At 41.7% G+C, this 14,843-nt stretch overlaps 1 protein-coding gene across 2 annotated transcripts in view; it reads right to left on the reverse strand.

Annotated features, from left to right (window-relative positions):
- Positions 1-419: 419 nt before the first annotated feature.
- Positions 420-14,843, reverse strand: part of SAMHD1 (SAM and HD domain containing deoxynucleoside triphosphate triphosphohydrolase 1) — a 55,441-nt gene continuing 41,017 nt past the window's right edge. The window contains exons 12-16 of one of the 2 annotated variants that reach the window (XM_021689260.1): positions 13,017-13,156; positions 12,134-12,229; positions 7,050-7,154; positions 5,103-5,240; positions 420-2,600 (exon numbers count right to left, since the gene is read on the reverse strand). In XM_021689260.1, the coding sequence (XP_021544935.1) occupies positions 2,466-2,600; positions 5,103-5,240; positions 7,050-7,154; positions 12,134-12,229; positions 13,017-13,156 (614 nt within the window). In that variant the 3' untranslated portion in view covers positions 420-2,465. The remainder of the gene's footprint in view (positions 2,601-5,102; positions 5,241-7,049; positions 7,155-12,133; positions 12,230-13,016; positions 13,157-14,843) is intronic. The other variant, XM_044918884.1, reaches the window with a different exon arrangement.

The raw sequence follows: 14,843 nt of genomic DNA on the forward strand, positions 1-14,843 counted from the left end.
GGCTTCCTGTCGGCCACCAGCATACAGGGTGCTTGCAAATCTCTAATTTCACAAGGAAGATATGAAAGCAGCAAATGAACAATATGCTTATTTGGATAAAGAAGCTGAATCTCTGTAGATGGGAACCTAGGGCAGGTTAAAAAGGAGGAAAGATATGTTTCCTGACACAAGAGCTCAGGAAATGAAGAGACATCCATATCCCGTCCCATGACAATGCCCGCCTCCTGTCAGAAAACCAAATAACATAAGTCCTGTTAAATATCATCCCCTCTCTTGCAAACCAAACATAGCGTTGACATAGTCAGACGCATCTGGGTAGATTCCTAGACACATTTCATTTGCAGAACAGGGTGCAGACTGGGCACACATGTGTGAGAGGACGTCATTAAGGAAAACACCTTTGGTTTCAAGATGGAGATACATTCATGAAGCTTTATTGCAGCTATTTTCCTCACCCAAACGAAGTAACAAATCATTTAAACTCATAGTTCTTACATTCTCAAGGTGACAACAGTTCAGTAACTCTAGAGGTTGTTAAAATCTCAGTTTTTATACAAATAGTGAAGGTGTTTGTTAAGAAAAATTTAACCTTGTAAATGGCACACGGTTCTGATAATTAAAACAGTTGCAAAGAGCATAAAGTGCAGCTGACTTATATGTAAAGGGTGCAAACAAAGTTGATTCAAGTTATTTCTCAGATAGCACAATGATACAATATTGAAACCATAAAATTCCAGAGTAAACCACAATGATTTAAAGATAGGAGTTGCAGAAAGAAAACAATCTTAGCAGAAGAGCATTACATTCTTGACCTTGAGTCTGGATACACTAAGTCTGAGTCCCACACTTCTCCCCACGAATGTTTCAGAGGTACCTCGGCCAACACAGATATGACCCAGTCCCATGGCTGACTTCACTTGTGCTTCTAGGAGCCCACATGTGGACACATCCTCACCCACACAGCATTATGGTGGAAGTGGGGAGGGTTTTAATTATTCTCCTATGAATTAGGGTCAACTCTTGATCATCTACTGGGGGATGGAGGAGGGTGGTGGTGGTTATACAGAATGGCAGGTATCTCTAATACTTTTCAGCCTAGTGTCAACAGAACAGAACTTGATTACACAGTAGAAGGTGGCAGCATTCCTAAGACTGTGGATAATCTACTGCCTATAGTCTGAGTTCCTTCCTTCCTCCCACTTGCTCTTGTCTGGAGCCAGGCCTGGCTCCCCAATCCCGGCCTGCCATGGAGGCTTTTGTAAGGGAGTGTCAAAGCATAAGATGTTAAGGGCTTAGGACTCCCATTCCCCACTGCCCTGCATCTACAGGACCCTCTGGCTACCACCAGCTTTGGCTCTAACTTCAGACTTTATTCTTGGTGAAGGTCTGTAGAACTGATAATTGTGTGTATATGGAGGTGGGGGTGGGGGCCCTCTGCACAGAATTGCTCAACCACAGTGGTGCCTACTCCACTGCAGGAGGTAAAGAACAAGCATGGGGAATACTGGGCCACGGAGGGGAACTTGGAATTCTCGGGATAATCACTCATTTCATCCCAGGCAGCTGTCTTTGCTCTGAAACCCATAAAATGCTCACTGAACCAGCAAAAACAAAGTCCCAGCTCTGAGTAGCCCCAAGAATGGCTTCTGTGACCCTGATCAGCTTACAAGGGAAATTCAGACAGAAGGTTGGAGGAGAGCCTTCTCCAGGCTGAGTAGTGATAGTGAAAAAGACCTTGGGACATGGACAGTGAGTATTCAGGAGTAAGAAACTGCCCAGGTCTGGGGCTGCAACTGACCCAGAGAACAGCCTCCCCAGAGGCAGTTTTATGTCCCACTCCAGAGAAGGCCAGAGCACTCGGACCTTTTCAAAAAATTAATCATGCCTCTCACTCAGGAGTTGGAGCTAACTCCCGGCCCTCATTTCCTACTGTTTAGTCCAACCTGGCTAAAAGGGTGAGGGAAGGTCTTTCACGAACATTCAGATCACTTAAGAAGAATTGTCCTCAAATTCGAGGTGATGGGTACCTCCCTCAAGGGGCTAGGATTTTGTTTCGTTCTTAACCATGGCTATTTACGACAGTCCCAACTTCAAATTCCTATGTGCACCTTCTCTCATTTCTAAACATTTTTTTTTTAAAAGAACAATCATATGTCATAAGAGTTCAGAGTACCTAAATTTTTTTTTTTGTTATTCTAAGAAAATAAGACTACTAGAGAAAGACTTTAGTTACAGTTAAAATAGACAAGGTAACACTTTCCGTAGCATGTATAGCAAGATTTGCCTAATACCTTTTTGTTTCTTTGGATAAAAATTACTTAGCTTCAGCATGTGTGTATATTCAAAATATAAAAAGCACTAGTTATCACTAAATTTGTAGAATTCCACGACCAAATTCCCTATGTTAGTTAATACTGCTGGGGGACAGGGAAGAAGGCTTTATGTAAACAACTGGTTGCAAACATTCACACTGAGTCATCCGGAAAAAGCCGCTGTCTAGATTTGGACTCTTTCTGGAAGTGATCTGGGCTCTGGGCTGAATTTGCGTTATTCCACTCCATTTTTCGAGGTGTTATAAGAGGGGCTACAACGTCACCATCCTGTCAAGAAAAGAAAAACCAGGAACAAAGAAAAGCCAGTTTTCATAACTTTGAGTGAAATCCTCATGTGCACCTATCGTTGTCTTGCAGATAGATTGCTTCTAGACATACTTATTCTTGGGAAACCCTAAATTACATATATGCCCTGTGCTTGGGCCAAATTAGAAACACCACAGTCCTGAGCAGGTAAGAGCCTCTGTAGGAAACGCTATTGGACCTATTCTTCTCAAAGATGGCCAGAGGCAGGACACCACAGAGTTCTGACTCCTCTGCCTTCATACACTTTTCACAAAACACAAACTCTGTCTTTCTTTTTTTGAAAATACCAATTGCTTTTATTTTTTTATATTATTTTATTTTTTTTAGGGAGAGAGGGGTGGGGAGGGGCAGAGGGAGAGACAGAATCTTAAGCAGGCTCCACACTGAGCGCAGAGCCCAACATGGGGCTCAGTCTCATGACCCTGAGATCATGATCTGAGCCAAAATCAAGAGTCAGATATTTAACTGACTGCGCCACCCAGGTGCCCCTCTGTTTTTCCAGGAAAAGAGGGACTTCACTGGATCCCTGCTCCTCTCTTGCCTAGTCCCCCCCTACAATAAATGATATTCCTATTTGGAAGACCCTTCTGGCTCAAAGTCAACATTATTTGCCTTTAAACTCATCTCTATTTCTATCAAGCATCCTTATTTCTACCCATTCTAATTTCAACTCTAGTGAATTTTGTAAATATGAACTTGAATGTCACTCTCCTGCTTAAAACACTTTAATGGCTTCCATTGCTCTTGGCCTACAGGACTATGCAAAATCCCCTGGACCCCTCCCCTAAAGGCACCATGTTCTCGCCCATCTTCTGGCCTTCCCCCCTCCATCGACTTTGCCCAGCTGACTCCTTCTCATCCATCCTTCAAGTCTCAGCTTCTAAGTCCTTCTTAAAATAAGCCTTTCCCAACCAACCAAGCTATGGCTTAAATCCTTCTCCTTTTGGCTCCACTAAGACTCTGTGCACCCTACCCCAAAGCACTTACCACACCACCACAATTGTTATTTACTTGTTGCCCCAACAAGACTCTGGGAACTATGTCTGTCTTAGGTACTGTTCCATCTCTGGTACCTAACATAGGACCTGGCAAAAACCCTCATTCAATGAGTGAATGTATCTTCATTTTAAAGTAGTTATTGCCAGATGGCTGAACTTCAACAGCCTCTTGTTTAATTCCAGTCTCTCCAAGTTCCAATCCATCTGCTGCTAGTTTTCTTTCTTAATCAGAGGTTTAGTTTCCTTAGGTGCTACAGCACTTCCTCATTCCCATGGGTCTCATTCTAGTTGGAGATAACAAATGCAGAAGGAAGTGATGATGGCAGCACCTAAGGAAACTCTTGAAATCTCTCAATGGTTCCCTCCCCACTGTTCATAAGAAGTCTTCTTTCTTAGCTGATTATGCAAGGCTCTCCATAATCTAGTCTATTCTTCCCATTCAACCTCTCACCACTCAACAGTAGGGATTCTTGAGTCCACATGGCTGGTCTCCTCACGGCCCCCAAACACACTCCACTTGTTCCAGTTTCATGCCACTGGGTTACTCCTCTAGCAACTACATCCACCTTTTCTCCCTGCTACTCATTCAAACATAATCCAGCCTTCTGGACCCAGCAGAATCGCTTCTCCTTCAGAAGGCTTTCCTGACAGCTCTCAACTCTTAGAATCCTAACAGAACTCATCTGTATCACTCCTTCTGGCACTTGATAAAGTACCAACTACCGGGTTGCTCCTTCATTTTGTTTCCTTCAGCACCCAATGCATGGGGGTGGGGGAAGGCAGACCCGGTGTTGTGGGAGAGCGTACTGGGCTAGGAAGTAGAACGTAGCTTCCCACCTGCCTGCCAAATATTTCACTCAGACACTCAACAAATAATCGACTGGCCACTTTCTCTGTGCCAGGCACCTGCCATGTCCAGGTCAGTAAGGGACAACTTTAACAACATCGCTATAGGATTGTCAGCTACAGCTTGGCTCCTCTTCTCCATTGTCTTATTCCAGACAATTTAAATAGTTTACAGTTTTGGGAATGCTGAATTTGAAATAATAAGTTAGAAAACTTATTATCAACTTGTACGTAGCCTTAAACAATTTACTCAGCTTTGGTAACCTTCTCGGAAAGATGAGGACACTATGACTCATTTCCCAGGTAACTGGGAGGAGTGCAGACAACTGGTGAGAACATTATAAAGTACTATCACATGTTCATCATTTTGAACTTTTAGCATTAGGATAATAATGATAAACAGAGTACCCACTCAAAATTGGTGTAGGAAGAAATCACTAGTCGACATAGAGTCAGACATTTTAAAAGGAAAGCTTAAACTGGAAAAACTTTTTTTCCAAAACCATAATCTAGTGACTATAATTTAAATGAGAACTCTTCAGAGGGAAGTAAAGATCTCTTTTAGTTTTTACTTAGAAATAAAAAATTGTGCAAATCATGTGAATAATAAACCACCCACCTGAGGCTTGGTGAAGTCTCTGATTAAGCACCAATGAACAAAATGTTGTTGTGCAACAAACAAGGTCTTTGCATCAGTCTTCTTGCAGTATACGCGAATTAGCTGCTCTTCAAATCTCTCTGGCAAAAGCTCTGAAACCTTTTCAAAGAAGAAAAGATTTCACTGTCATCTTGAGTTCATACATTGAAGAGAGGTTAGCTGTTCCTAAGCTCCATTCTATTTTTTTTTTTTTTTGAGATCTTATTTATTTGAGAGAGAGTGTGAGCGAGCAGGGAGAGGACAAGCAGACTCCCCGCTGAGCACAGAGCCCAACATGGGGCACGATCCCAGGAACCTGGGATCATGACCTGAGCTGAAGTCAGATGCTTAACTGACTGAACCACCCAGGTGTCCCAGCTCCATTTCCGATGTTATTTAAAAACACCACACTGTTTTACTGTTATATCCCAATTATCATCCAAAGAAAAGAATTCAAGGTAGTTGTCATACTGCAAAATGCCCCACAATTTTATGTCAGTAAAAGACTAAAAGTTTGTATCATGTAATTATATGTAGACCAGACTCTCACTGAAAGATATGCAAATAAGCACATTTAACTTTCATGACTTCAACCATACAACACTACTTTTCCCATCAGATTTATAACCTAGTCTCTAAACCAAAAACAGTGCTTTCATCTATGTTCAGCAAACAGGAAAAACTGGCTGCTAAGATGGTCTAGTCTACATAAAAATCAGATATATTTAAGTTTTTTAAGACTTTTTAAGATTTTATTTGAGGGCGCCTGGGTGGCTCAGTTGGTTGGGCAACTGCCTTCGGCTCAGGTCATGATCCTGGAGTCCCTGGATCAAGTCCCGCATCGGGCTCCCTGCTCGGTGGGGAGCCTGCTTCTGCCTCTGACCCTCCCCCCTCTCATGTGTTCTCTCTCTCTCGTTCTCTCTGTCTCAAATAAATAAATAAATAAATAAAAATCTTAAAAAAAAAAAAAAGATTTTATTTGAGAGCGAGCGAGTGCACAAGCGGGGGGGGGAGGGGCAGAGAGAGAGGGAGAAGAAGACTCCCCACTAGCAGGGAACCTGACATGGGGCTTGATCCCACGCCCGTGGGATCATGAACTGAGCAGAAGGCAGACACTTACCCGACTGAGCCACCCAGGGACCCCAATTTTTTAAAGATTTTATTTATTCATTTATTTGAGAGAGAGAGCACATGTGAGCGGGAGGAAGGACAAAGAGGAGAGGCAGAGAAATTCAAGCAGATTCTGAACTGAGCACGGAGCCCAATGCGGGGTTTGATCTCATGACTCCAAGACCATGACCTGAGCCGAAACCAAGAGTCGGATGCTCAACCGACTGAGCCACCCAGGAGCCCCCAGATATACTTTAATTTTAAAAATAATTCTTTTTTGGGGCACCTGGGTGGCTCAGTCGTTAAGCGTCTGCCTTTGGTCATGATCCTAGGGTCCTGGGATCGAGCCCCGCATCGGGCTTCCTGCTCCGTGGGAGGCCTGCTTTTCCCTCTCCCACTCTCCCTGCTTGCGTTCCCTCTCTCGCTGTGTCTCTCTCTGTCAAAGAAATAAATAAAATCTTAAAAATAATAATAATAATTCTTTTTTTTTAAATTTTACTATACACATTGACTTTAAGACCTAATCTGCATGTAAAACGCAGATTTATCAGGGCACCTGGGTGGCTCAGTCGTTAAGTGTCTGCCTTCAGCTCAGGTCATGATCCCAGGGTCCTGGAATCGAGCCCCGTATCAGGCACCCTGCTCAGCAGGAAGCCTGCTTCTCCCTCTCCCACTCCCCCTGCCTGTGTTCCCTCTTTCACTGTGTCTCTCTCTGTCAAATAAATAAATAAAATCTTTAAAAAAAACAAAACAAAACGCAGATTTATCATAGATTTGCGAAATGCCACTACAGTCTATTTGTTTTACCTAAGTAGTTACCTGATCTTTAGTTATCATGACTGCTTTGCTGAGGTCACTCTTACAATAGAAGCGAACATGATCAATAGGATTCTTGTCTTCCATTCCATAATCCATGTTGATAACCTTAATAAAAGCAATAAATTAGTGATCACTCACATAATAGTGAGAATTGAATTCAGGGTTGTAGGAGCATCACAAGAAATGGAGCAGAGCTCTCTGGAGGTTCAGGAATAAGGCACTGATAAGGTAGCTCATAGTAGAATAAAAATAACTCTGTTGCATGTGCCATAGGTTTGGTCTTGAAATCTGGATGGGGTGGGGGAGGTTATTTGCTTTCAACATAAGTAAGGTGTAAAGTCTCCGCCTATGTGACAGCCACTGTGACAGGTCCTGTAGGTACAAGGAAACTTGATACAATCCCAGCACCCACAGCATGTGTGGCCTAGACTGAGGTTGAACAAATAATTATAAAAGTAACGATCTAACTACATTTGTTCTAAGAGCTACCAAGGAGAAGCAAAGGGTGCTGTGAAACTTTGGAACCGGGGAGCCTAGTAGTCTGGGGCTCCCTGTAAATGACTGGGCATGTTTTCCTGGGAAAGTGAACAGGAATTAGCCAGGTCTGTCTATGTGGGAAGGAAATGAATTCCAGGCAGAAGAAACAGCTCTGAGGCACAGGGCTGCCATGGTCCACTGGGTTAAGTAACACTGAACTTGGAAGAATAGTTCTCGTATGATGATGGCAACAGACAAAAGGTTCAGGAGTAAATGAGAAATAATAAAAGAGAAGACAACTCTTAGAAGCTTGACTGTTGAAAGATGCAAGAGAGAAGAATGTGGAGAGGAACACAGTACCTGGGAAAGGTAAGGGAGTTGCAGGGGGGCAACTTTTCAATGAACTGGACCCTAAAGAAGAGGAGAGAAGTGAAGAGTACGATGTTTGCTGCTTTCCTGAGATGAAAGTCTGTTTAACTGCTGGTGGGGAAGTCAGAAAGAGAGGACAGAATGGATCCTGGGCTCCACAGAAATGCTAAGATGAATGGCTCTATGGTGTATTACTCAATGTTGTAGCCACTAACCACATGGGGCTTTTTAATTTTAAAGTTATTAACATTAAATACAACAAAAATTTACTCAGTTGCAGTAGTGACGTTTCAGGTGTTTAACAGCCGTGTGTAGCTAGTGGCTACCAAAATGGACAGCACAATTACACAGAACATTTCCAGCATCACAGAAAGTTCTACCAGACAGCCCTGGTCTAGAACACAAGTAAAAGGATTACTCTTAGCCTTTGATAAGAAGAGAGACATTTTCCCACTACCAGAGGGAAGGCTGAACACAGCTGCAGATGGAGGCTTATTCGGTGTGTGTAGGTTGAGAGTGTTCCTATCTAATGGCCTATATTTTATCTCTGAAATAAGGGCCAAAGTGGGGTTAGTCCCAGTGAATACAGTTGTGGGCAGGGAACAGGGCTGGAGGTCTGAGAAGAGTGGAGATGGTTTGGAATAGTCATGGAGACTGGGAGAATTGCACTAAGCCTACCAGAAGTCCAGAGGGCCCAACGAAGATTGGGGACTATGAACTGCCATTCAGCCTTTTGCTGGGTAGATGCAAAGAAAGGAAGGGAGTAGAGGGTAATTGTAGAAATTGACTGAATCCATCACAGAATCTAAGATTGGGAGAGAAATAGAGATCGTTCATTGACAAGCTGGAAGAAAGCGAGGAGACAATAAACTAGAGGTCCTGAAGAGCAAGAAACAAGCACATAAGGTAAAAGGGGTTTTAGGACAGACAGGATGCTTAAAAATCAGTGATTTTTAGAGGAAAGGTATTTTCAAATATCGGTATGGTTCAGAATGTAATCTGCTGAGTGTTGGCCGAGGTAGAGTGGGTAAGGTCACCGAGGATAAGGATGAAGAGATCAGTCAGAATTGGCCAGCCTTGTGGACTATGAAGCCACCAAGGACCACTGCAGGAACTGGAACAGGGAGAAAAGCTCTAAACCAGCCCAAAATCTTCAATTAAGAGGACAGCAGGTTGGGAGATGCCGGTCTCAGAGGAACAGGGATCTTGCATAGGGTCTCGAAGTGATACTAGGGAACAAGAGGACTGATGAACAGGAAGGCCTCCTGACCCTGAGGAACACGCTTTTCCCGAAGGGGCTGCAGAAGCATCAGGTTCTCAGGGAACAGCCAGGATGCAGCAAGAGCAAAAAGAGAGTCAACAAAGAGGCTGAGGATCCAGGGAAGCATGTTAATTATGGTGTGGAAGGGCTCCATGGACAGGACTGGGAGAAAGGGTGGGTCTGGAAATAAGAGGGGGAAAAACTAGAGTAATGGGGTGATGATGGTACAGAAAAGAACAGACGATAAGAGGAGCTTATCCTGTGACTGGTTCCTGAAGAAAACAAACAAACAAAAATGGTCTATGAGGTTCCTGCCAGTACCTTGTGAGAGAAAAGAAGACACTGAGGTTCACCTCTGGTCCCGAAGTCAGACCAGGGGTGTGTGTCCCAGCGTGTGTGTGCTACTGGCTTTGAGAGCTGCAGCGAGTGTTCTGCACGCCTTTACCTGGGAGGGAGCAATGGCTCAGTCTCCCCATGAACCCAGGGCTGGTGCCATCCTAGGCTTCTCTCCTGGGTGCTGTTTCATGTGGGGAGGGACCCAATGGAGCCTTGACACTGTTACACATTACGGTAAGGTATGAACACTAATCAAATTTTCAGCAATTTTCAGGAGTGCCACCAGCTCTTTGGTATTTATTTCCTTGGTTTTAGGCTAGAAATAAAAGGCAATACCTATTTTCTCCAAAACATATATAACTAGAAATTCCTCCTTAAAGCAGATTTGATAAAACGGTTATTTTTCTAGAAGGGCAATACTATAATAGTTGGAGTTCCCATTCTTTTTTTTTTTAAAGATTTTTATTTATTTGACAGAGAGAGATACAGCGAGAGAGGGAACACAAGCAGGGGGAGTGGAGAGGGAGAAGCAGGCCTCTCACTGAGCAGGGAGCCCGATGTAGGGCTCGATCCCAGGACCCTGAGATCATGACGTGAGCCGAAGGCAGACGCTTAACGACTGAGCCACCCAGGCGCCCCTGGAGTTCCCATTCTTAACCAAGGAAGGACTCAAGAGCAAAATGTAGCTACAGATCAACAACTATGAATCTTTCATTCTAAATAGCAAAATTAAGTTTTATAGCCCATTAAGTAATCATAAAAGTTACTACACACACTCTTAAAAGGAGGCACATATAGTAAAATGTACCACATAAATATATTACACTGTCAAACTAAAATTGAGAGGCTAATACATAATAAGACATTTAATTAGCAAATTGCTTTCTCAGAATACAAAAGGGCTTTATCCATCTTAACCCCATCTTCACCCATCTTTTTCTGATTATGAAATTCTTCTACCATACTCACTCTAAAAAAAAAAGTACCTGCAACTCCATCACCCAGGCAGAAACAATGTTAACGTTTTACCAATACATTCAGAATTTTTTTCAGAGTGCTCACTATACACAGTGTATATATATTTAAAGAAACAAAAATAAAATCATTCTGAATGTATTGCTTTTTTAGTTATAAATATCTTTTCATGTTAAAAACAACTTTTAATGTTTGCATTATTCCACTATATTTCCTACTGAGAGATATATCCTTCCCCCCCTTATTTTACACTATAATAATGCCACAATATATAGATTTGTGCTTGTTTTTTGTTTTTCGTTCTTTTTTCAAGACTGATTATCTCCTTACAACAAATACCTAGAATGAAATTGCTGGGTTGGTTAACATCGACTCTAATGTGGTCTCCTGTATCAATTTACATTCCCATTTTCACATACCTTTATCATAACAAAATCTTATAGAATTTTTTGTTCTGACATGTCTGATAGTCAAAAAAATCTTTCATTGCTCCATCAATTTGCCTTTAGGTTAAAGCAAGCTTAATCATGTGTGTGCTGTCTTCTCCTATGTCTCTTCAGGTACTTCTGATCCTATATTCATTAGCAGATTGCACTTTGAGAGAAAAACCAGATGGGAGGTCAGGGATTGACTAGGATAGTGCACTGAATTGAGGGCAATGCAGACCCTCAAGTAAAGCACTGAGGGCAAGGGAGGACATGTGACAGCCCAGGGAAAACATTCGGGAGAGTAAGTTCTTTCAGAATCTCAGAAACTCAGAAATTCAGAAAATCCCTTTATTCTGGTGTAATTTCATCTAAAGAAACAGGAAACCGGGCGCCTGGGTGGCTCAGTTGGTTAAGCGACTGCCTTCGGCTCAGGTCATGATCCTGGAGTCCCGGGATCGAGTCCCGCATCGGGCTCCCTGCTCGGCGGGGAGTCTGCTTCTCCCTCTGACCCTCCCCCCTCTCATGCTCTCTGTCTCTCATTCTCTCTGTCTCAAATAAATAAATAAAATCTTTAAAAAAAAAAAAAAAAAGAAACAGGAAACCGTAGCCTGATCTGCAGGTGTGAGGCACTTCAACCCTCAGCCAAGTGACTAGACTGGGTCCAAGGACAATTCACTTGTTGCATCCCTTGGTAAAGAATGGTTATGGAGAGATCACCCTTCACCAAAGATGCATCAACAAGAAAACAGCAAATGAGAGGCTTATTGAAAAAAATTCATGGGCAACACTGTCTCAAGATTTCAGAGGAGTAGAACTCTGAAAAGCAGTTCCTATAAGAAACAAAAGAAAATGTGAAGAAGCCATTTGATAGTCTTGTTAGGATACAAGACACTACAGTCTCTATGAAGGAGCTAAAAAGTCTTTCTCCTTTGTATGCATGGACAGTTTTAAAAAATAATTGGCATAGATTACTTTTGTGATCAAAAAAACATTCAAAAATCAATATACGCAATGTTCTGCTAACCACATGATCACGATTACATTAAAAATATCAATGTCAAAGAAAATTTTAAAAACTGGCTAATTTTGATTCTTTGAGATCACAGGTGATTCTTTTCCTTCTATTTTTCTGTATTTTCCAAATTTTCTTTAATGAACATGTACTACTTTTATAATGGAACGGGGGAGGCTTTAATCTTAAAAAAATTTCTCAGTATATTATCGGGCTAACTACTTACATCCACTATTAAATCTTCAGCCTTCAGTTCAGCTTCCAGCAATACGTCACTAGGTTTAGCATTGGCAATTTCCTCTGGAAGGCGTTTATAGTCTTCCTAGAAAAGACAAGACTCCTCATGTTAGCACCCCAGTTTTTCATCATTAAGTGTTTATGCCACAAAAGGTTCCCTCTCTGAAAATGGCATTTTACTAGGAAAAGTGAGTAGAGATAGCCCTAACAAATACGTGGCTTCTGCTTCTGCCATCCTTCAAACAAACCACAATAGAGTGATTCTCTTAACAAAATTTTCATGTTAAAAAAAAAAATGTGGCATTGACCTATTAGTAAAATAAGAGGAAGGTGTTAGGAGGCAGGGTGTGGTTGTCAGTATGGCTCATGTTACTGATTTTCTGGCAAAGAGAAAAACCTTCCACAAGCAAGAGGGGAAAACAGATATAGATATTTGGCATGCACCATCTGGGAGAACCTGATACAGTGTGAAAGAAGAAATTATGAACAGCAGGTCCTTAGCGTCTCCGTGAAGTTCATGCAGATACCGTATTTTGAGGCCCCATTTTCTTGCCATTGGATCTAGCCAAAATTTGGGGGGCCCCCCTCACTTCTGGGATGAGAGAGTAAAGGTTTGGACTAAGTCAGACTTGGCTTTGAATACTGGCTCACTAACTGTGCTTCCTAGGCAAGTTATTTAATCTCTCCCAAGCCTCAGTTCCTTCATCTACAGGACAGACCAAAGAACACGTTATTGATGAGAAGATTAAGTAAAAATGAATGTAAAGGGCTTAGAACAGAGTTGTGGTATTATGATGGGTTAATGGTTTCCTCTTGGAGGACAAATGGAAGAGAGAGACCTTTCACTACTGGAAAGGTGTTTGACAACTTACCCTTTCAATTTTTGTTTTTCCCTTTGGCTTAGTCTCACCCACATACTTGTATAGATTACGGTATTCGATTTTTCTTAAAATCTCTCGTGCTGCATCCAGTTTTGGATCAGAAGAATATAAAATCTCCAGAAAAATGTTATCTGCCAATTTGATAAAATTTCAGTTAGATTAAGATGAAAAAAAAGATTTAAGAAGACTCATACACTACGGTACTTCTGGAATGATTTCAAGTGGACATTTAAATGTAAGCACAGTAGAACATCCAATGTCTTGGATCTGCTTCACGATAATCTAGTGAATGGGAGAGGGTAGAAATTAAGCAAGACTGTACTGGAGTTGATGGCTTACAGCTGGGTGATGGGAAATAGGGGTGTATTAATTTGTTGTTATGTTTTGTTTTCTTAAAGAGAATGATATTTAAGTAATTGTAAAATTATGTCTGAGATCTGCTTCAAAATAGCGTAGTATCTTATGGAAGTGGTTGGATAGAGTAGATGACGCAAAACTGCTGTGTTGATAATTGTCGCAGCTAAGTGATGGGTACGTGGAATTTGTAAATTTCATAATAAAAAGTTTTGTAATGTTCCATTCCATGATAAAAGCAGAAGTTGGTTCTTTTTTCTTTTAAGATTATATTTTATTTTTTAAGATTTTATTTTTGGGGCACCTGGGTGGCTCAGTTATACATTCGACTCCAACTCTTGGTTTCAGCTCAGGTAATGATCTCAGGATCACGGGATCGAGCCCAGTGTCAGTGGGCTCTTCGCTTACCAGGGAGTCTGCTTCTCTCCCTCTGCCTCCCCCCACCCCCACTTGCATTCTCTCTCTCTAAAATAAATAAATGTTTTTATTAAAAGTTCTTTTTTAAAAAATATTTTATTTGCCAGAGAGAGAGAGAGAGAGAAAGAGCACAAGCAAGGAGCCCAATGTGGGATTTGATCCCAGGACCCTGGGATCATGACCTGAGCTGAAGGCAGCCACTTAACCGACTGAGTCACCCATGCGTCCCAAATAAATTAAAAAAAAAAAAAAGAAGATTTTATTTTTAAGTAATCTCTACACCTAATGTGGGGCTTAAACTTACAACCCTGTGACCAAGAGTCTCATGCCCTACTGAGTCAGCTAGGCGCCCCAAAAGTTAATTTTCTTTTCTTTTATTCCTCCGACTTTTTATTTTGAAAAATTTTGAAATAAAATACCTTTCGCCTAAATCCATCAACTGTTAACTTTTTTCTACATATGCATACACTGTGTATGTGTATACACACAATTTTTTTGCACACGCACAAATTTTTGATGAAATATTTGAAAATTACAGACATCAAGACCCTTCACTAAATACTTCTGCATGTATCTCCCAAGAACAAGAACATTCTCCTACATAACCACTATCAAGTGCCAAAAAATTAAAGACTGATATAAAAATATCTAACATAACAGTCTATATTTGAATTTGCTTAATTCTTTTTTTAAAGATTTTATTTATTTATTTGACAGAGAGAGACACAGCGAGAGAGGGAACACAAGCAGGGGAGTGGGAGAGGGAGAAGCAGGTCTCCTGCCGAGCAGGGAGCCCGATGCGGGGCTCGATCCCAGGACCCTGAGATCATGACCTGAGCCGAAGGCAGACGCTTAACGACTGAGCCACCCAGGCGCCCCGAGAATTTGCTTAATTCTTGAAATAATGCAATTTATGGATTTATGTTGCTGGATAGAGAAACCAATCAAGCATTATGGATGACATTAGTCATCATATTCTTTAGTCGCCTTTAATCTAGAACTAAATAATTCCCCTGACTTCTTTCATGATGTTGACATTTTAGAAAA

This window comes from Neomonachus schauinslandi, chromosome 10, assembly GCF_002201575.2.
Source record: "Neomonachus schauinslandi chromosome 10, ASM220157v2, whole genome shotgun sequence".
Taxonomy (NCBI): domain Eukaryota; kingdom Metazoa; phylum Chordata; class Mammalia; order Carnivora; family Phocidae; genus Neomonachus; species Neomonachus schauinslandi.